This window comes from Erpetoichthys calabaricus, chromosome 7 (genome assembly GCF_900747795.2).
Source record: "Erpetoichthys calabaricus chromosome 7, fErpCal1.3, whole genome shotgun sequence".
In the NCBI taxonomy this organism is placed as follows: Eukaryota; Metazoa; Chordata; class Cladistia; order Polypteriformes; family Polypteridae; genus Erpetoichthys; species Erpetoichthys calabaricus.
Window position 1 is genome coordinate 109212257 of NC_041400.2, and position 23157 is coordinate 109235413.

At 40.8% G+C, this 23157-nt stretch overlaps 1 protein-coding gene across 1 annotated transcript in view; it reads right to left on the reverse strand.

Annotated features, from left to right (window-relative positions):
• srfbp1 (serum response factor binding protein 1) overlaps window positions 1-12896 on the reverse strand; it is a 148987-nt gene extending 136091 nt beyond the window's left edge. Inside the window, exon 1 of the mRNA XM_028805254.2 lies at window positions 12744-12896. Within this exon, the coding sequence (XP_028661087.1) occupies window positions 12744-12773 (30 nt within the window). The 5' untranslated portion in view covers window positions 12774-12896. The remainder of the gene's footprint in view (window positions 1-12743) is intronic.
• Between the last annotated feature and the right edge of the window lie 10261 nt (window positions 12897-23157).

Consider the following 23157-nt stretch of genomic DNA (forward strand, 5'->3'; position numbering starts at 1 on the left):
TCTCGCTCCCAACCCTGAGAGGGCACTCCACCCTTTTCCGGCTGAGGACCATGGTCTCAGATTTGGAAGTGCTGATTCCCATCCCAGCCGCTTCACACTCGGCTGCGAATCGATCCAGAGAGAGCTGAAGATCACGGCCTGATGAAGCAAACAGGACAACATCATCTGCAAAAAGCAATGACCCAATCCTGAGTCCACCAAACCGGACCCCCATAACGCCCTGGCTGCGCCTAGAAATTCTGTCCATAAAAGTTATGAACAGAATCGGTGACAAAGGGCAGCCCTGGCGGAGTCCAACTCTCACTGGAAACGGGTTCGACTTACTGCCAGCAATGCGGACCAAGCTCTGACACCGATCGTACAGGGACCGAACAGCCCTTATCAGGGGGTCCAGTACCCCATACTCTCGGAGTACCCCCCACAGGATTCCCCAAGGGACACGGTCAAATGCCTTTTCCAAGTCCACAAAACACATGTAGACTGGTTGGGCAAACTCCCATGCACCCTCCAGGACACTGATAAGGGTGTAGAGCTGGTCCACTGTTCCACGACCAGGACGAAAACCACACTGTCCTTCCTGAATCAGAGGTTCGACTATATGACGGACCCTACTCTCCAGGGGCCTCATGTATAACGCCGTGCGTAGAACTCACACTATAACATGGTGTAAGCACAAAAGCGGGATTGTGCGTACGCACAGAAAAAACAAGATGCAGGAATCTGTGTGCACGCATACTTTCACGTTCTTCCACTACATAAATCCCGATCAGCATGAAAAGTAACGCACGTGCACGCGCCTTCTGTCCCGCCCCAACTCCTCCCAGAATTACGCCTCTTTGAAAATGCAAATCAATATAAATAGCCTTCTGTGAAAAGACAATGGGAAAAGCACAGGGGAAAATATAAGAATTTCAGCGAATACCAAGTGGAGGCAAAGGAAAAACGTACTATTTGTTGGTTTAAACAGTGGTATAATCAACAAAAGAAAGTTGATCGAGTGACAGAGTGTCGGAAAAACTCGAAAGATCAAATTCACAAAGTCGCACAGTGCCCGAAATAAAAAAGAAATCACATATCAAAGTCGCTGTGAAAAGGCGAGTCGTAGCCCACCGTCTAAGTGTCATATGAAAGCGTATTAGGGTACAAACAAAAAACATAGGCACACAGTGGGGAAAAAAGCACAAAATGTCAACTTTAATCTCGAAATTTCCACTTTAATCACATAGTTTATTTTGCCATTAAAGTAGAACATCATAAACTTCATCTTAAAATCGTTTATTTTACTAGTTTCTCAAGTAGCATGTTAAAGTCTTTGTTCTGTATTTGATCTTCTATGTGCTCTATGTGTGTGAATCATTACGTGCTTCCATTCTTTCTCTTTCTCCGACAGGACACAGAATGCATTACATTCGAGATATTACAGCTCTCTGAATAATTAAAATACTGAGATGTATACGTGATATCATTTTCATGATGATAGGAATGAAAGCATGTTATTAAACATGGGAACACAATGGCGCAGTGATTGTTCATATCTCACGCAAGCGGCTTGCGGTGCCATGTGCGACCTTCGATGAAATAATTTATTACAGAAGTACTGTCTCTTTCAAACGTACTAACCTCCAATTCCTGTCCATACTTTTCTTTCTCCAATTGCCACACAATCAGCTCTGTAATAGACGTTAAGCCATTTGTAAGCTTAGAACGCCGATTCTTCAAAACTTTTAAGGAACATTGAAATATCTTCGTAGTACATGTTTAATTATTCTATTCGTCTATCTTTCCAGTGTCGCGTCAACACCAGCAAGAATACAGCGCAAGGCAGGAGCTATCCTTGAACTAGCTATACGCTGCGGCACCGTGTCCTCACATGTTTAATTATTAACAATACAGATTATTTAAATGAAGTTAAAGTTTTATCTGTATACTATAAGGAACATATTTTGCTGCATTTCATCTTAAAAATGATATTGTCATCATACGCGCTTTATAAAGTAGCGCAGGTTGTGCAATATTATAACTGTAGTGTAAGTTTACAGTGAGGTGATTGTACTTATAAGTACAAACAGTTCTACAAGGAGCACTTGATGGACTGATTGAGTGCGTTTATAGTTCTTGGGATGAAACTGTTTCTGAAACGCGAGGTCCGTACAGGAAAGGCTTTGACGCTTTTTGCCGTGGTTGAGGTAGTGTGTGCTTGAAACTGTATACTGATAATTCTCTTTCCGATCATCTGCTGCTGTGATTCACACTCAGATACAGTGATATAAATACTCCGAGTGGTGCAGTGAGAGTAATATGGAAAAAGATGATCCGCAGTGGCAACCCTTAACGGGAGCAGCAAAAAGAAGAACAAGATGCAGTGAGCGTAAAAACGCTAAAGCAGTTATGGTATTTGGAATACTATGGCTATTCCCTGGTCCAATATATTGCTACAGGTTAATTACAATCAGATGCATTACACTAATAAACAATATGCAGTTAATTTCAGTGTATTTATAAAGCCGCCTCAGGAATGTGGAGCCAAGAAAGAAAGGATGAGCACACAGGAACAGTAGTTTGACCATTCTGTGGACCATTATATTGTTACAGGTTAATTACAATCAGATGCATTAAATTTATGAACGATATGCGGTTAATTTCAGTGTATTTGATAAAGCCGCCGCCGTGGATGTGGATCTAAGAAAGAGTAACCACACAGTAACAGTAGCACTGCTTTGACGCTGGGTGCCGCCAGTCTGCAAAACCGAGCAGAGAAATTGCGTACGCCAAGGTATGAGTTACCGTGGAAATGTGCGTGGCTTTACGCCAAGTTTAGGTTTTATACATCGCGATTTGAGCGTGGAAAGGTTCGTACGCAACATTTCTGTGCGTACGCACCGTTTATACATGAGGCCCCAGGACCCCCGAATAGACTTTTCCAGGGAGGCTGAGGAGTGTGATCCCTCTGTAGTTGGAACACACCCTCCGGTCCCCCTTCTTAAAGAGGGGAACCACCACCCCAGTCTGCCAATCCAGAGGCACTGTCCCTGATGTCCATGCAATGTTGCAGAGACGTGTCAACCAAGACAGCCCTACAACATCCAGAGCCTTGAGGAACTCCGGGCGTATCTCATCCACCCCCGGGTCCCTGCCACCAAGGAGTTTTTTGACCACCTCAATATAATTCAGTCACGTAAAAAAGTAAGCATACTCCATTTAACATATGTGCACATATCAAGATTTGATGTTCAAGTATGCACAGCATAACAGCGCCAATATTTCAAAGTTGTTTGTGTACATTGCAATAAACCCATAAGTCTATCAAAAGCAATAATGGTATTTTTACATACCCAAGGGTACCTTCTTATAAAAGTTTTCATGTTAACTGCTCTCTTTCATTAGCAAGATGCATGATTTGCACACATACTATACAGTGGGACAAAAAAGTATTTAGTCGGCCACCAATTGTGCAAGTTCTCCCACTTAAAAAGATGAGGGAGGCCTGTAATTTTCATCATAGGTATACCTCAACTATGAGAGACAAAATGAGAAAAAAAATCCAGAAAATCACATTGTCTGATTTTTGAAGAATTTATTTGCAAATTATGGTGGAAAAAAAGTATTTGGTCAATAACAAAAGTTCATCTCAATACTTTGTTATATATCCTTTGTTGGCAATGACAGAGGTCAAACGTTTTCTGTAAGTCTTCACAAGGTTTTCACACACTGTTGCTGGTATTTTGGCCCATTCCTCCATGCAGATCTCTTCTAGAGCAGTGATGTTTTGGGGCTGTCGCTGGGCAACACGGACTTTCAACTCCCTCCAAAGATTTTCTATGGGGTTGAGATCTGGAGACTGGCTAGGCCACTCCAGGACCTTGAAATGCTTCTTACGAAGCCACTCCTTCATTACCCGGGCGGTGTGTTTGGGATCATTGTCATGCTGAAAGACCCAGCCACGTTTCATCTTCAATGCTCTTGCTGATGGAAGGAGGTTTTCACTCAAAATCTGACGATACATGGCCCCATTCATTCTTTCCTTTACACGGATCAGTCATCCTGGTCCCTTTGCAGAAAAACAGCCCCAAAGCATGATGTTTCCACCCCCATGCTTTACAGTAGGTATGGTGTTCTTTGGATGCAACTCAGCATTCTTTCTCCTCCAAACACGACGTTCTATTTTGGTTTCATCTGACCATATGACATCATCTGGATCATCCAAATGCTCTCTAGCAAATTTCAGATGGGCCTGCACATGTACTGGCTTAAGCAGGGGGACACGTCTGGCACTGCAGGATTTGAGTCCCTGGCGGCATAGTGTGTTACTGATGGTAGCCTTTGTTACTTTGGTCCCAGCTCTCTGCAGGTCATTCACTAGGTCCCCCCGTGTGGTTCTGGGATTTTTGCTCACCGTTCTTGTGATCATTTTGACCCCACGGGGTGAGATCTTGCGTGGAGCCCCAGATCGAGGGAGATTATCAGTGGTCTTGTATGTCTTCCATTTTCTAATAATTGCTCCCACAGTTGATTTCTTCACACCAAGCTGCTTACCTATTGCAGACTCAGTCTTCCCAGCCTGGTGCATGTCTACAATTTTGTTTCTGGTGTCCTTTGACAGCTCTTTGGTCTTGGCCATAGTGGAGTTTGGAGTGTGACTGATTGAGGTTGTGGACAGGTGTCTTTTATATTGATAACGAGTTCAAACAGGTGCCATTAATACAGGTAACGAGTGGAGGACAGAAGAGCCTCTTACAGAAGAAGTTACAGGTCTGTGTGAGCCAGAAATCTTGCTTGTTTGTAGGTGACCAAATACTTATTTTCCACCATAATTTGCAAATAAATTCTTTAAAAATCAGACAATGTGATTTTCTGGATTTTTTTTTCTCATTTTGTCTCTCATAGTTGAGGTATACCTATGATGAAAATTACAGGCCTCTCTCATCTTGTTAAGTGGGAGAACTTGCACAATTGGTGGCTGACTAAATACTTTTTTGCCCCACTGTATATATTTTTTGCATGTCAACCTATCTATCTATATATATATCTACCAGCAACAGCGGACTGCACGATAACATGCCATGAATATACTTGACTTATAGTTTTCATACTCTTTCTCTGTACGTTCAGCATTCGTTTGCTCAGAAATTGATGCGCTTGCTGCTTCCTGAGCAGCTCTTGTTTTCTCCACCCTAGCGGCCCGCTTCTTCTCTTCTTCTGTCGGCATCTTTTCACGTTAAAACTGATTAAGTTAGTTTTTGTGTTGCAATTACTTAGTACGTTTTTAATTTTTCACTTAAGCTGGCACTTAAGTCTTCAATCTGCCTCAAGAGTGATTTAAGATACGAAGAGGTAGAGAAAGTGATGGTGAAGGTGGGAGGGATGAGAACGGCGTCCATACACATACGCCGCTCAGACGCCCTGCTGCACGCTGCCGAGAGTTGATTCTTCAGTAAAATAAAATAAAAATAAAAACAGTAATAAAAATCATCACCCTGAAAGCAGACAATAGAGATCACGTAGTATATGCATACCAAATTTCAGGTCAATAGGTCAAACAGTTTGCAAGCTACAGGTGATTTAAAATCCTGGACAGACAAACGAACAGCCACGGTAGCGTATTATATAAGAAGATATATCTCTATATAAAAATACAGTACACCTCCAAAATTCATGGGGGTTACATTCCTAGAGCACCCGCGAATTGTGAAAAACCACAAATTTTAGATGTGGTTAAAAAATGCCTATTTTTATAGTTTAAACCCTAAATATGCCCCCATAACACTTTAATTTCAAACTCAGCTTAATACATTACCTAAAAAAAAGAATGTAAAGGTAAACCTGTGTACTGTATTGCTATGTCTCCCCCAGTGCTAGAATGTAAAATACCAATGTTACCGCTATATGTACAGTACTGTAATTCATGTAAGCGCGTTTTCATTTCCAGAAGCTTTATAAGGTGCAGGACGTTTCGGCGGCATCTTGGGGCTTTAACCCTTAAACTGCCACATACTTGGGGGTTAAAGCATCTTTGGATGCCAAATACTTTTTTGCTGCACTTTAAGTAAACGTGATGCAAAGAGCATCACAATTACTGCAACACTGATCATTTTACACACTGCTAATGAACTGTAAAAACTATTTTAAAAACTGCTGAAACAATATGTACAAGATGCAACTGATGCCATGGATGAAATTAAGTAAATCACAGAGCTTGCTGCTTATCATCACATTTACAGGACAAAAGACGCTGATGGAGAGGTGCGAAGCGATTTAAGGTGGGACGGATCTATGAGTTTTTTCGTAGGCGTTGGTAATTCTAGTGTTAAGGGTTAAGAGGAACAAAACGGAAAACACAAGAATATTCAGCTGGAGATACATCACAGTCAATTAGCAGCAAGAAGAAATGAATAACGCTGTAGTGGTCCAGTGCCACTAAAATTCACACCGTCGAGAAAACGGTGATTTATTTATTTTTATGGGGGAGATTCCCGGGACACACCCAGCCTTGACCCGACCCGCACGCTCACACAAACAGAGATAAAAACAAAGCAAACCGGTAATCAAAAAGCAAATAAACAATGTAATGAAAACAAATTAAATAAATGAAAACAACAATACCACCCTTGGTCCCCTTAGTGATTACACATTAAATACAACAAAGCACCAACAAAACACACACAGTAAATCATGAAAAATGTTCATGGAAAACAGCAACAGATGAAATGTAATGATAAAAATAGATAGTTCAGAGATCCGCACGTTGAATGGAAATGTAAAGATAGTCCCACCGCTAGTTCCTGAAATGGTGAAGACGAGTGGATGGGTTCAGGAGCACTTCTTTCTTTACAGGATGGCCATGAATCCACTTACAATCCTCATATACACAGGCAGATGGCAGACAATCCAGACGCCAAACACGAAATGATCCAGGACAAAACGAATAAGTACAGGTAACCCAACAGAAGTCAGGCAGAGAGACAGGAATTTGAAACACAAATTACAAAAACTTTTTGTTTTACTTTTGGTCACCGGCCCCCTTTTTAAAAGCCGTGCTGACATCCTTTGACCCCCAACAGCCCCAGCACACACAGCAGAAGACCAATCAGAGCCACGGCAGGGACTGCTGGGAGTTGCAGTTTCAAATTCTATTGGCTACTTTCACCATCCCAAGCCGTGTTTCCTCTACAGTTGCTTCCTGTTCTCTCTACAGTACAGTATTGCCACAAAAAAAGCCATAAAAATTGCAGAGGATATTTGCGGTTTCCGCTAACAATTATTAGATAGGTTCTAAGGGTCATTGTCCTGCTGAAATATGAAGTGTCGCCCCAGTGTGAGGTCAAGAGCGCTCTGGAGCAGGTTTTCATCTAGGATGTCTCTGTACATTGCTGGAGTCATCTTTCCCTTTATCCTGACTAGTCTCCCAGTCCCTGCCGCTGAAAAACATCCCCACAGCATGATGCTGCCACCACCATGCTTCACTGTAGGGATGGTATTGGCCTGGTGATGAGTGGTGCCTGGTTTCCTCCAAACGTGACGCCTGGCATTCACACCAAAGAGTTCAATCTTTGTCTCATCAGACCAGAGAATTTTCTTTCTCATGGTCTGAGAGTCCTTCAGGTGCCTTTTGGCAAACACCAGCTTCCATCTGACCACTCTACCATACAGGCCTGATTGGTGGATTGCTGCAGAGATGGTTGTCCTTCTGGAAGGTTCTCCTCTCTCCACAGAGGACCTCTGGAGCACTGACAGAGTGACCATCGGGTTCTTGGTCACCTCTCTGACTAAGGCCCTTCTCCCCTGATCGCTCAGTTTAGATGGCCAGTCAGCTCTAGGAAGTGTCCTGGTGGTTTCGAACTTCTTCCACTTACGGATGATGGAGGCCACTGTGCTCATTGGGACCTTCAAAGCAGCAGAAATTTTTCTGTAACCTTCCCCAGATTTGTGCCTCGAGACAATCCTGTCTCGGTGGCCTACAGACAATTCCTTTGACTTCACGCTTGGTTTGTGCTCTGACATGAACTGTCAACTGTGGGACCTTATATAGACAAGTGTGTGCCTTTCCAAATCATGTCCAATCAACTGAATTTACTACAGGTGGACTCCAATTAAGCTGCCGAAACATCTCAAGGATGATCAGGGGAAACAGGATGCACCTGAGCTCAATTTTGAGCTTCATGGCAAAGGCTGTGAATACTTATGTACATGTGCTTTCTCAATTGTTTTTATTTTTAATAAATTTGCAAAAATCTCAAGTAAACGTTTTTCACGTTGTCATTATGGGGTGTTGTGTGTAGAATTCTGAGGAAAAAAATGAATTTAATCCATTTTGGAATAAGGCTGTAACATAACAAAATGTGGAAAAAGTGATGCGCTGTGAATACTTTCCGGATGCACTGTATATATGAATGACTTAAGAAGTGTTAGAAAGGTTTCAGAATGCTATTGAATACGAAAACAGTCACAGTTTTGTTTTTACTGACCACAGTAAAATGGCTGATGGACTCAATGCTACACTTGATTTGTAACTATAACTTTGAGGCATTGCATCATATAGTTTTACAGTTCAAGCATCATCAGTTCAGTTACCATATATGGACACTGTCTCTTGCAAGTTTTCCCTAGGTTAATTTTCTGAGCAGTGCTCTACCATTTTCAGCACAGAGTAATGACAACATTTCTTAGCGTACTGGTGAAGTGCTGTTACATGTCACCTCTTTGCAGTTTCAGCATTGGGGGTTAAACAGTCTGTGCTGTATATGTAAAGGTGATATAACAAACAACATGCCACATTGACATTCTGTAGTTGATTGTATGGTTTAGAAAAAAACCTAATTGCAAATTTTGCATGTGGAAAAACTATGTAAACCCTTATATTTATCACTGTCTCAAATACCTAAACAAGGGCACCATGTCAGGTGCAAATTATTAAAACGCTATTGTTGAAGATCTTGGAAGAACTCATTTACTTAAACCTCAGACATTTAGTTTGTTTTCTCTTTGTTGTTGAAGTGTGTGTTATCACCATGCCTATATCAAAACATCTCTCCAAGACCTTCAGAAAGAGACTTACAGACGTCTATGAATTTGGGAAGGGAATTAAAAAGATCTCCAAACAATTGTAAATCAGTCATTCGACTGTCTGGAAGACTGTCAACTGGAGAACATATAAAACAATTGCCACCTTGTCTAGACCAAGCCACCACAGCACATTCAGCCAGTGAGGAGAATGCAAGTTACTAAAAGAAGTCCCTACAAACCCCAGAATTTCATCACATGACTCCAGGTAGCTCTGCCACTGTTGATGCTAAAGTGCATGAGTCAACCATTAGAAAAAGGCTGCACAAAGAAGATCTACATGGGAGGAGAACCAGGAATAAACCTTTCCTATCCAGAAAAAACATCAGGGCAAGACTAAAGCTTGCTAATAAACACCTAAGGAAAGATCAGGGGACTCGTGTAAAATTTGGTTGTATCTGCCATTTCTTACACAAAAGTCAGGATTTATAAAAAAGTTTAAAAAAAGTTAACATGGAAATTGACTTAACATTATGGAAGGCTTCAAACATCTGGAGGTCTTACGCTGACTTTTTGTGTTGTCATTTTTGCTTCTCCAGACGATCAGACAATAATGTTAAAAAAAAATCTTGCTTTATTTCGTATTTCAATAAAATGTCAGTCCCATTCTGATGTGCATCCATCCACTTTCTAAACCCGCTGTATCCTGAGCAGGTACATACTGTATTACAGTTAATGGACATGTTCTCTCAATACAGCCGTCTTCCATGTTCGTAACAATGCCTAATGCATACTCTTTAACATTAATTGGCTTAGTGTGTAGCCGATCTATTTTGTCATAAAAAAAAGGGAGTGTTGCATGTTGCACTGTATAATTGGCAATGGTTGTGTTACCAAGAAGGGCGGCACGGTGGCGCAGTGGGTAGCGCTGCTGCCTCGCAGTTGGGAGATCTGGGGTCCTGGGTTCGATTCCCGGGTCCTCCCTGCGTGGAGTTTGCATGTTCTCCCCGTGTCTGCGTGGGTTTCCTCCGGGGGCTCCGGTTTCCTCCCACAGTCCAAAGACATGCAGGTTAGGTGGATTGGCGATTCTAAATTGGCCCTAGTGTGTGCTTGGTGTGTGGGTGTGTTTGTGTGTGTCCTGCGGTGGGTTGGCACCCTGCCCGGGATTGTTTCCTGCCTTGTGCCCTGTGTTGGCTGGGATTGGCTCCAGCAGACCCCTGTGACCCTGTGTTCGGATTCAGCGGGTTGGAAAATGGATGGATGGATGTGTTACCAAGAAGCCAACTATTACACACAACATGACCATGAAGTCTGCTTCAGTACTATTTAATAAAATAAATCAATCGTGGGTTCAACCCGACCACCTTGCAATAAAATCAGCCAGAGACATTACAGCTTCAGATATTAACTGTATATTAATTGAAAAGTGCTTTTTGCTTGCAAAAGCTAATAAATTTTGTGATGGTGCCTTTATTGCAGCATCCATGCATTCAGTTGCACCAACTAAGTTATGTCTGACTAATATTGCTCTGAGGTGACCCGACTCATCCCACAATTCCTTTATTTTGTCAAACAGTACTGTGGAAAGCAGACATCAGAGTCATGCTGTGTGTGCAGGCTGGCTTTTTGGTAAGTAAGCCTAATTGACAAGATTTCAGTTATGTTAATTGCATCACAGACAATTTGTATAACCTCTGTTTCAGGTGATAGTGAGTACACCACAATCGTACTCTCATACAAGATTGGTGATAGAATGGGCCACTGGATCATTAAAAGCATATGAATGATCCAGACTCTGTCCCGAGGACATCAACACACCCGAGGACATCAACACAATGGCAATTCAAAGACATTTGGATGTTGTACGTTGAATGTACTTTATGTTTTGAAACATTCACATTTATTTGACACATTTTTTACTTGTTCAATAACAACGTTTTTAATATCTCACAGTTCTGCACATATAGCCTGTGCCAATTTATGTTGCGTACTGGTAAAAGTCCGGCTCTTCATGATGACAAACTGACATTGCTCTCTCCACTCAGCTGCTGTCACTTGCTCCAGCTTTTGCTTTTTTCTCTTATATCTCCTGGTGACAGACCAGCATAAGCAATGTTTCTGTAGTTTTCTATTTCAGTCACTAATACAGTACTTCAGATTCATGTTTACTGAAGTTTCGTTTTCTGCATTATCCCACGATTATCAGTAAAGATGTCACTCAGAAATATAGCAGTGTTTCTTCCGGCTAATTGGTTTCTTCACAGAAGACAGAGCAAAAACTTGCATCCTAGTACAAAATAGGAATAACATGCTGCACTTGCCACACATACAGTTTCCCACCAGTAATCACAAAAAATGATTTAGTGCATTCAGTAACTCCATATCTGCAGGTTAAAAGAAATTACACACCCATTTTATATAAAAGATAGCCATGAATTATGCTTGATTTTTTACACAGCGTAGATAAAATAGCTTTTAGGCATAAAAAGATCCAAAACACTAATATACACGGTACACAAATCATACTAAAACAATGCTCTTTTACACTGACTGCATGTCATGATTAACGTGAAAGTGACTAGGTAAAAGGCCACATACATTCATGACCTCAGTATTTTCTGCAGATTCGTATTTGGTTAATTTCAGCAGTTTTTAAACCAAGGCTTAAATTACAAAAGATGGTTGTTTTACTTTGAATATCTTAAGACAATCTGAATTCAGTATAGGTTAAATGTTACAATTAAAACAAACACACACAAATTGCCTGACTGCAAGGACAATTTAAATTTATCTAACCGTATCCCCATATAACTGTTTTGGAAACACACTGGAATACGAGTAGCATATATTTTGCATCATATCATTCCTCACTTTTCCCCATTATTAAGTTATGGAAAAAAACAAAACTCTCCCAATCACATTATTGTATCACACAAGTTAATGTACTTGGAGTTCTCCAATGTTAGCATTGATACAGCTGCCTCAACAGGAACTGTCAGATGGCAGCCACATTGGTTCTCAACAAGTGAATAAGTTCAACAAAGTCAACATACAAAGCAATTTATTGTAGGTTAATAGGATGTTCTGGAAAACCACTGCCAATCCCAGAAAAGCAGCAACAATTCCTAATTGGAACGCCAGTCACAATGACATAATTCAGATTTGCCTTCATATAGTAATTGACACAGATATTTGAATTGGAAATTAATCTGTGATTTTAGTGAACACAAAAATTATTTCAAAAGAAGTTGTAATGTACATGAAACCTCCAAGATCCTGCTAAAATATCATAAACCACGTGTGTACGTAACGGGGCGATTTTTTTAACATCAAATAGTTTATTACAAAAAAAAAGCGCAACTAAAGACTGGTAAACATTGATTTATATCGCTGTTGTAGAAAGCATTCTTCTCCTTTACTCGATTGTTATAAGTCATTTGTATCAATGAAAATAATCCATCTCTAAAAGTTAGCGTTCAACACATTAATAAATGTTTTACTTCATACAGAACCGTGTTTGGAACATGACAGGTGTGAAAACTTAATATTATTTTACAGTCTTCATTACATATTGTATTATTTGAACTGGCGAGCTATCATAATACACGCTGTAGTTCAAATAGTCCTTCTAGCTCATCTGAGGAAACATACTACAAGAAAATCAAAAGTAAACTATTTTCCAGTAGATCGCAACGCACAACACATGAGCTCTACTCTTGCAGTACAGTTTAACAAGATTTACATACCTCATTGTTTAAATTTAATGTCAATGCCATTTTTGTCTTTCACCAAGCCGTTACCAAAAATTACGACTTGTGTCTCTCAAGCTGATTCACAGCGAACTTTCCAAACTCACGTTTCTCGTGACGCAATCAATTCGCGACCGCGCTCTGATTGCGTAAAAAGCGTTACGGTACACCACGTTGGACAAAACTCACTAGACTTGCTTGAACTTGCGAACACTTTACAAATGTTTAGCACACATCCGCACTTGTTGTGAAATGCGAAGAAAATGCAGACGTTCTGGATTGTATAGCATTTGAAACCAGCATATGGCTGATACTCAGGATAGATAACTGTACACGGACATGTCGTATTTGGTATTTGAGACACTGTTAAGTTAACAGTGTTAACTGCGGCCCAAATCTTCAGTAGGCTGTAGAGTTAAAAGCAGTCAGTATACATTTTCAGCTCATTTTTATTATCTCGACTTTTCTCTGGCGTCGTTCTAGCAGGATTGCACCCGGATAAAACTGATCTACGGTGTTATGCAAAAATCGTTCAAATGAACGCCTGTATAACTGGCTTCGAAATGCAAATACGCCGTTTAGATTCTCGGGACACTTGCAGTGTGCCAGGGCGTAACATGCATTATGCGAAATTTGAAACTTTTGTTACGAATAATTGTAAAGATGGAATATGAATAAGGCAAGGTTCACGCTTCTTTGTATTGTTATTGCTGAAAAGTTACATCAGCCAGGAATGAAGCACCCAAGTATGTGCTGGCATTACATCAACAGTGAAGCGCCAATATAAATGGCCAGTCTCCAAAGTCGCACGCTTTTCCAACTAGTGCAGCAAAGGGCGAGAACAAACCACCGCAACTTTTAGTGCCGGCGCCACACTGGTGTCAAGAGCAGGAAGAGAAGACCTACAGTCAGATTTAGCAGAGCGCTGAGTGCCTCGGAGACCTAAAACGGATCTGTTTGGCTCTTCGGAAGACTTGCTGGAGAGTATCGAGGCTCACATTCGTAATCTGGAGAGCCGATTGCAGCAGCAGTACAAGAGAGGACCACCTCTGCAGCTCAGTTTTGCAGCTTTTTCTAAAACTTTATGTATGTGTGTCGGTGGCATAGTTCTCAAGCGCAGAAGCCTCCCCAAGTATAAACGACTGCTACAAGAGGGGAGTAGGATGGTTAACTTGAGATGTCCCGAATTGAAATCTCATCAATTAACAGTGAACATGTCTGTTCTATTCATGCCATCAATGGCCGAACTCTTCTAAAGATAGCCATTACAGCATAATTATTAAAATGCCTCTTATCATTTCTCACAATATTTTTCCCTGCAAATATGTTGGTAATTTACATTGTTTTGTGTTTTTTTAATTTGAAGTGTTAACCCTTATGAGACGCGATTTCTTTATACAGTATAGTTCATGTCAATATAGGGGATCAAACACAGAAAAAAATCAATTGTTTTGTTGCAAAAGGTCTTTCCTTAAAAAGCGTTATAGATGTGAATAAATGAGTAAAGACATTACTGCAAAAATGTCTTTTATATCTATTCGTACCGTAAAAAAAAATAATCCTGATTGGCATATTGTTACTCAATCAATTTTAAAAACCTTATTTTATTAACTGAAATGGCATTTACCTGGATCATGTGTGGTTAAGGTACTCAGACAGACGATTTACTCTTTACATTTTAAGGGCACAAAAGTGGACAAAAGATGTGTAAACCCTCATATCTTGCATAAAAGAGGAATAGGAAATCAGAGTTAAACAATTTACTGTGATTATTAACTGACAGATCCCCCCACCCCCAATTAAACTTATTAATAGAGAATAAGAAACCCATTGATACATGTTTTAGGCCATTCTTGTGTCTCATAACGTTAAAGGAAAAATTCACTTTATGTCCCGAAATTAAAGGGGGATCAAAATTAAAAGCTAGGTCATCATTCATTTTCATTATTTTTGCATAACATCATAGGCACCATCTATGAGGGTGCAATCCTGCTTGAACAATGCTAGAGAAAGTCATGATAGTAAAACGAGTTGAAAAATCCATACTGTCTGCATATGACTGTACAGCCTGCAGAGGATTCAGGCTGCTGGTAGCAGTGTCCCAAATTCATTTTGCTAGTGATTCAAATCCGATATGCCCATGTACTGATATTTATCTGATATTTAGACCTAGTTGTCTTGTAAGAAGTGAATGGATCAGATAAAGTGAATGGTGTCTTCACATAGCAAAGCTTATATTCAGCCATGTGTATGACCATGTAAAACTGAGACAATCTTAATCAGTTATTCCACAAAAAGACCATTTAACTAAATGGTATATTAATGTGACTGTAAGTTGTTGATATAATTTCTCATTGCATTATGTCTTCAGTAAACTGACTAGTCTCCAAAACCCTTAAGAGAAAATTGTTAAAAATTCCAAACTCCAGAACAGAGATAGAATTTGCAGATTTGAAGGAAAGAAAAGGATGCAAGCAGCAACAAAAAGACTAAAGAGTGAAAAGATATGGTTGCTATATTTTATCATTCGAGAATTGCATGTGTCAGGAAGAGAGTGTGCTGTATACTGTATCCAGTGTACACTTACTGTTGTATACCAGAGGCTGTGAAGGGCACTAAGAAGCAATAACAAACGTATGCGTTAGTATACTATATTTTTGACTTGTGTGAGAAAGCAGAGAGAACAAGAATTTCTAGTTTGAATATTTCTATGTATTACTAGGGTGTTGTACCGTGTTAGCCATTATGAATGTAGAGAAAAGCCAAGCAAAATGACACCTTTTATTGGCTAACTAAAAAGATTACAATATGCAAGCTTTCGAGGCAACTCAGGCCCCTTCTTCAGGCAAGATGTAATACAGAAACTGGAGTTCCCTGTGTTTATATACACACTCTAGGACAAGAAACAACATTGGTAAATCTTTAAATGAGAAATCTTAAATGTAAAAATTAATAGATTCATTCAGGCTAGGGTTAATTTAACAAGAGAGAGAAGAACAATGTATGGTCAAGATCTTTGGATAACATAACTGTCCAACAAAGTCTTTTGAAGTTTGTAATGAGTTTTTCAAAACAATGTGGATCTGTAGACAGGTTGTCTGTCATGCTGAGAGATGTAAACAATCCTCATATCTGGCCATAAAACTCTTGTCTTTATTCAAGCCATGTTGTAATGTATTAAATTTTAGCATGAGTTTAACTTCCCATTCTTTTCTCTCTTGCTGTGTTTTGAAGTTGCCCATAAGCACTGTGACTTTAAAGTCCCTCTCACAGTGTCTATGGCCGTTGAAGTGGGCCGCTACAGGAACATCTGTGTTGCCACATTTATGCAAACCTATTTATGGCAAAATTGGAGGAAGATTTCATGTCAATGTGCATCGTAAAAACCAATGTTGTATCTCCATTACATAGATGACATCTTCATAATCTGGACTGCCAGTGAGAAGGACCTCCTCCATTTTCATAATGAATATAATTCTTTTCACCCCAACATAAAGCTGTAGCTGAATTACTCAAAACAGAAGTCATCTTCCTTGACACCACCGTTCAACTGAAAGACAATACCCTTGTAACTTCTGTTTTTCACAAACCGACAGACAGACGGACCTACCTAAGAAGTGATAGCTTCCACCCCAAGCATATAAGGTTCTCCATTATTTTCAGCCAAGCAATACGGTACAATCGTATTTGCTCAGACCCGACAGACCAGGATAAACAACTGCAGGAGCTCAGACAAGATTTCATCAGACAAGGTTACACCCCCAAAGCAACAGACACTCAAATAAGAAGAGCTACTGCCATACCCAGAGACAACCTTCTGGAATATAAAAACAAAGACAACAAGAACCGTATCCCCCTTGTTGTCACCTACAACCCACATCTTGAAACACTTCGAAAAATTATAAAAGAACTTCAGCCAATGCTAAACAATGACCAAACACTGAAAAATGTATTTCCTGAACCTCCCCTCCTGGCATACAGACAACCACCAAACCTTCAGCAACTAATTGTCTGAAGCTCCCTAAGTGAACCAACAGAAAATGGTCACATCTCCATGCCTACAGAAAAGATGCAAAACATGTGCCCACATTTATGATACAGACCCTATAGTTATACCACACTGCCGACTTGAACATCATATAAAGGGATCATTTTCCTGCAGATCATCTAATGTAGTCTACCTAATTCTCTGCATGAAATGTCATGACACTGCACTCTATGTGGGAGAAACTGGACAAACACTCCGCCAGAGAATGAATTTACACAGGTTCCACATTAAACGTGGCGACACAGATGTTCCTGTAGAGGCCCACTTCAACGGCCATGGACACTGTGAGAGGGACTTTAAAGTCACAGTGCTTATGGGCAACTTCAAAACACAGCAAGAGAGAAAAGAATGGGAAGTTAAACTCATGCTAAAATTTAATACATTACAACATGGCTTGAATAAAGACAAGAGTTTTGTGGCCAGATATGAGGATTGTTTACATCTCTCAGCATGACAGACAACCTGTCTACAGATCCACATTGCTTTGAAAAACTCATTACAAACTTCAAAAGACTTTGTTGGACAGTTATGTTATCCAAAGATCTTGACCATACATTGTTCTTCTCTCTCTTGTTAAATTAACCCTAGCCTGAATGAATCTATTAATTTTTACATTTAAGATTTCTCATTTAAAGATTTACCAATGTTGTTTCTTGTCCTAGAGTGTGTATATAAACACAGGGAACTCCAGTTTCTGTATTACATCTTGCCTGAAGAAGGGTCTGAGTTGCCTCGAAAGCTTGCATATTGTAATCTTTTTAGTTAGCCAATAAAAGGTGTCATTTTGCTTGGCTTTTCTCTACAATATTTCTATGGTTATTCAAGGTAAGCAGCATTATCTTTGGTCAAAATAAGCCACATAAGATACACTTCCATATCCTTGGTGGTTTAGCAGTATAGAATTACTTTAGATAATGGTTCGGATTCTGCCTTTAAAAATGACTCTGATGATAACAATAATAAATTATTTGGCTGCCAGTTTTAATAGTAAGATAACTCTAGAAGAAATGAAATTATTTGTGATGTACCTGATCTTTTATAAAGCTATATTTTGTTGTCTTGGAATTAAGGTAAAGTAATAAAAACTCAATATTAAAAATAGAAAAGGAGAAAAGAGAAAATTTCAGGTTTTCAGAAATACATGTTAGAGAAAAATTTGTTTTGTTTCGTCAAAACATGTATTTTTTAATATGTTAATTGATGTGTTCTACCCCTGTTTCTGTTGCAATTCATCAGTTTGATTTTAATTCGACAAAGGACATTCCAACTGAAAAGTCAGATTGTGGCAGATGTGACAGTTTAATCTTCAAATCATCAATTCTTACATCCTGGATGGAGTGAGCATAGCAACAAGGCACAAGATGATCATCACTGTATCAGCAAGGTCTCTCTCAAGGAAACAGGCATGGCTAAGGACTGCAGATGCAGTGGTCAGCCAAGGAAGCTGAGTGTGGCAGATGATAGATACATCAATCTGTCTTCTCTTCAAAACCATCATTTAAAATAAATACTGTATATATATATATACTGTACATATATATATATATATATATATATATATATATATATATATATATATATATATATATATATATATAGCGAGAGAGAGAGAGTGGCACAGTGGTAAGTGCTGCTACGTTGCAGTAAAGAAACCAGGGTTCTTCCTGTGTGAAACTGGGTCCTTCCTGTGTGAAGTTTGCATATTCTTCATGTGTCTGCAACGGTTTCCTCTGAGTGCTCTGGTTTTCTCCCACAGTCCAGAGACATACTATTTAGGTGGACTGGTGATACTAAATTGGCCCTAGTGTGTGATTGGAGGTGTGTGTTTGCAGTGCAATAGACTGGCACTCTATCCAGGGTTTCTTTCTGCTTTGTGCCCTATGCTAGCTGAGATAGGCTAATCCACAACCCTGTTCAGGACTAAGTGGGTTAGAAAATGACCGACTGTATATATATTGTCTTTGATTCCTGTATGTCTAATCATTTTCCTCAGATGATGACACCTGGTATGCTGTTGAAAGCTTAGGAATAAAAAACTATTTTAAGATACATGACTCATTTTCTCCCTTTGTAGATCTCTAGCTACTAATATATATATCTTAGGAAGGACAAACATTGGGGACCGGCATCCTGACCAGAATTGATTTGAGATCCTTGATCAGACAGGATGCCAGTATCACGGAATGACAGGGGAAGACAGTGTATTCAGTTTATTGTCTTCCCCCATACTTTAGATGGTAGCATCCTGGGGCATCGTTACCCTACACTGCCAATTTTTGTGGACTTCTGTATGGGCCAGAAGTGCATCCAATGGGCACCAGAAGTATTCCCCAGTCTCTGGTGAAAGAGACCACACTGCTTTGTCCAGGCAAGATGGAGCCAGGAATGGAGACAGGCAACACTCACATTGGAGGAATAGCAGTGCAGAGAAGAGAGAAAGAAGAAGAGACAGTTGGTATAATTGTAATACCAGTAATAAAAACACGTTTTTTATTGGGTCATAGTTAAAAAAAGCCACTCAAGCTCAGCCAGGTGAGTCAGAGTCAGGAGAGGAGCTGGACAATGCTCACCTGGGAGTGAAGAGGAGAAAGGAGAAGGAAACATTTGTTTTCCTGTGCTGTATTGTGACCCTTGGTGGTCACAATAGTAGTTACAATTACTTTATCAATATACTGTACTCTGGAGCAGTGAAAGTCGCACTGCTTCTTAATTCTCACTATTCCTTGGAAGTACAGTAATCCCTCGCTGTATCGCGCTTCGACTTTCGCGGCTTCACTCTATCGTGGATTTTATATGTAAGCATATTTTAATATATACCGCAGATTTTTTGCTGGTTCGCGGATTTCTGCGGACAATGGGTCTTTTAATTTCTGGTACATGCTTCCTCAGTTGGTTTGCCCAGTTGATTTCATACAAGGGACGCTATTGGCAGATGGCTGAGAAGCTACCCAACCAGAGCGCGTATTATATATTAAATAAAACTCCTCAAATATATTGTGAGCACGGGGGCTGTTCGCACCCCTAGAGGATATGGTTGCTCCTCAAAAAACGCTGAAAGATTACCTTCACATTGCTGCCATCCTTGCTGGGCTTACATGTGGCTGTTTTGTCAAGCGATATGCTTCCTGCACGGTGCTTCACATACTTAAAAGATCAAACAGCACGTATTGATTTTTGATTGTTTACTTTTCTCTCTCTCTTGCTCTGACATTCTCTGCTCCTGACGGAGGGGGTGTGAGCAGGGGGGCTGTTCACACCCATAGACGATACGGACGCTCGTCTAAAAATGCTGAAAGATTATCTTCACATTGCTCCCTTCCGGCTTTGTCAAGCAACATGCTTCCCGCACGGTGCTTCGCATACTTCAAAGCTTGAACGGCACGTATTGATTTTTGATTGTTTGTTTTTCTCTGTCTCTCTCACTCTCTCTGACATTCTCTGCTCCTGACGGAGGGGGTGTGAGCAGAGGCGCTGTTCGCACACTGACCTAGAGGATATGGACGCTCCTCTAAAAAATGCTGAAAGACTACCTTCACATTGCTCTCTTCCTTGCAGCTGCTTTATACGGCGGTGCTTCGCATACTTAAAAACCAAAAAGCCCTATTGATTTTTGATTGTTTGCTTTTTTCTCTCTCTCTCTCTGACATTCTCTGCTTCTGATGCGCACTCCTTTGAAGAGGAAGATATGTTTGCATTCTTTTAATTGTGAGACGGAACTGTCATCGCTGTCTTGTCATGGAGCACAGTTTAAACTTTTGAAAAAGAGACAAATGTTTGTTTGCAGTGTTTGAATAAAGTTCCTGTCTCTCTACAACCTCCTGTGTTTCTGTGCAAATCTGTGACCCAAGCATGACAATATAAAAATAACCATATGAACATATGGTGTCTACTTCACGGATTTTCACCTTTCGCGGGGTGCTCTGGAACGCAACCCCCGCGATCGAGGAGGGATTACTGTAGTTTCTGTTACCAAACGAAGAGCTTCAGTAGGATAACAAAAAATGGACACACAGCAAATAAAATAAGAATTTAAATGGAAGTGTTTTTGCTTTTTTAAGCAAAAACAAAAACGCCAATGGAATAAATACATTTTTCTTGCAAGATTTTCATAAAATAAGTAACAATTTATAATTTTTCAGATTACCTGTCTTAAAACTAGCAGTGAAGAGTAAAAAAATAATCAAGTGTTTCTTCCCATGATAAAGGATGCATGTTCAAGCCAAATCACAAAATTATAAGACACAAGGTCTCAGTACTAATGTATTCCCCTTGCATTCTAAAATGCTAGTATCTTAAAACTATAAAAAAATATATTAGTTGAACAAAATTTACCAAAATGTAAGAAAGATTACCTCCCTATGGGATATGTGTACATTTTTTCATGCTCTAGAAACTAATGATATGACTCTCCCCTCATGCTCACTACATAAAATAGTCCTATTATCTATCTATGCTTTGTCTTTTGACCAGATGAAAACAACTCTGCATAACTTACTGACACTATGTAAAATAATCACTCCTGGCTCATATGCAGCCATCTTTAAATAAATTAGGCTTTCCTGCCTGGGATCCAAATTCATTGCCTTCTACTTTTGCCACTTCAAAAAAATATTAATACATGCAGTGTAAAGAGAAAACGCACAAGAAGCTCATAAAGGGTTTGGGGCACCCGTAGGCAAACCCCATACATTGAAGGGAGCACAAAAGGCACCAAAAAAAAATGTGTGGTAAGGTGCTTAAACAAAGATTAGTCCCATGTGGAGATCAAGTCTGCTCCAAGATGGCAGTGGCTTCGGCTAAGGATACAGTTGGGCTGCAACCGGAAGTTACGTCATGGATGGTGACACATCAGTCTTCCTTTTTACAGATGGGAAAGAAGAAGAGATACCATTATTGCACAATGCCCTCAGGTGGCCCGGGGTAGTATTGTCATAAATTAAGCTAAGTTGTTTCCCAAGCACAGGTGTGTGACAACAGCATATCTGTAATTAAGATGGAAAAGAAGCTCGATGGTAAGTACTGATGCCTCAGCTATTGGGCTCAAGAGCTATGCTTTGTAGTTTATATGTTGTTTTTTCTCTGGACAGTCTGTCTGGTTTTCTTCCCACACCTTAAACACATGGGATTTAGGTTCATTAGCAATTCTTAACTAGCTTGTATTGTGGATTGTGGATTGTGGATGTATCCATGAGTAGGATCTGTGATGAACTGGTGCTCTGACCTAGGCTGGATCTTGTCTTGTGCAACCAGTTGTTAGGAAAGGCTCCAGGACCTTGTGACCTGAATTGGATTAGGCAAATTTAAGAATTTTTTATCCATCCATCCATCCATTCTCTTCCGCTTATCCAAGGTCGGGTCGCGGGGGCAGCAGCTTGAGCAGAGATACCCAGAGTTCCCTCTTCCCGGCCACTTCTTCTAGAATCCCGAGGTGTTCCCAGGCCAGCCAGGAGACATAGTCATTCCAGCGTGTCCTGGGTCTTCCCCGGGGCCTCCTCCCGGTTGGACGTGCCCGGAACACCTCACCAGGGAGGCGTCCAGGAGGCATCCTGATCAGATGCCCGAGCCACCTCATCTGACTCCTCTCGATGCGGAGGAGCAGCGGCTCTACTCTGAGCCCCTCCCGGATGACCGAGCTTCTCACCCTATCTTTAAGGGAGAGCCCAGACACCCTGCGGAGGAAGCTCATTTCAGCCGCTTGTATTCGCGATCTCGTTCTTTCGGTCACTACCCATAGCTCATGACCATAGGTGAGGGTAGGAACATAGATCGACTGGTAAATTGAGAGCTTTGCCTTACGGCTCAGCTCCTTTTTCACCACAACAGACCGATCCAGAGCCCGCATCACTGCGGACGCCACACCAATCCGCCTGTCGATCTCACGCTCCATTCTTCCCTCACTCGTGAACAAGACCCTGAGATACTTGAACTCCTCCACTTGAGGCAGGATCTCGCTCCCAACCCTGAAAGGGCACTCCACCCTTTTCCAGCTGAGGACCATGGTCTCGGATTTGGAGGTGCTGATTCCCATCCCAGCTGCTTCACACTCAGCTGCGAACCGATCCAGAGAGAGCTGAAGATCACGTCCTGATGAAGCAAACAGGACAACATCATCTGCAAAAAGCAATGACCCAATCCTGAATCCACCAAACCAGACCCCCTCAACACCCTGGCTGCGCCTAGAAATTCTGTCCATAAAAGTTATGAACAGAATCAGTGACAAAGGGCAGCCCTGGCGGAGTCCAACTCTCACTGGAAACGGGTTTGACTTACTGCCGGCAATGCGGACCAAGCTCTGACACCGGTTGTACAGGGACCGAACAGCCCTTATCAGGGGGTCTGGTACCCCATACTCCCGGAGCACCC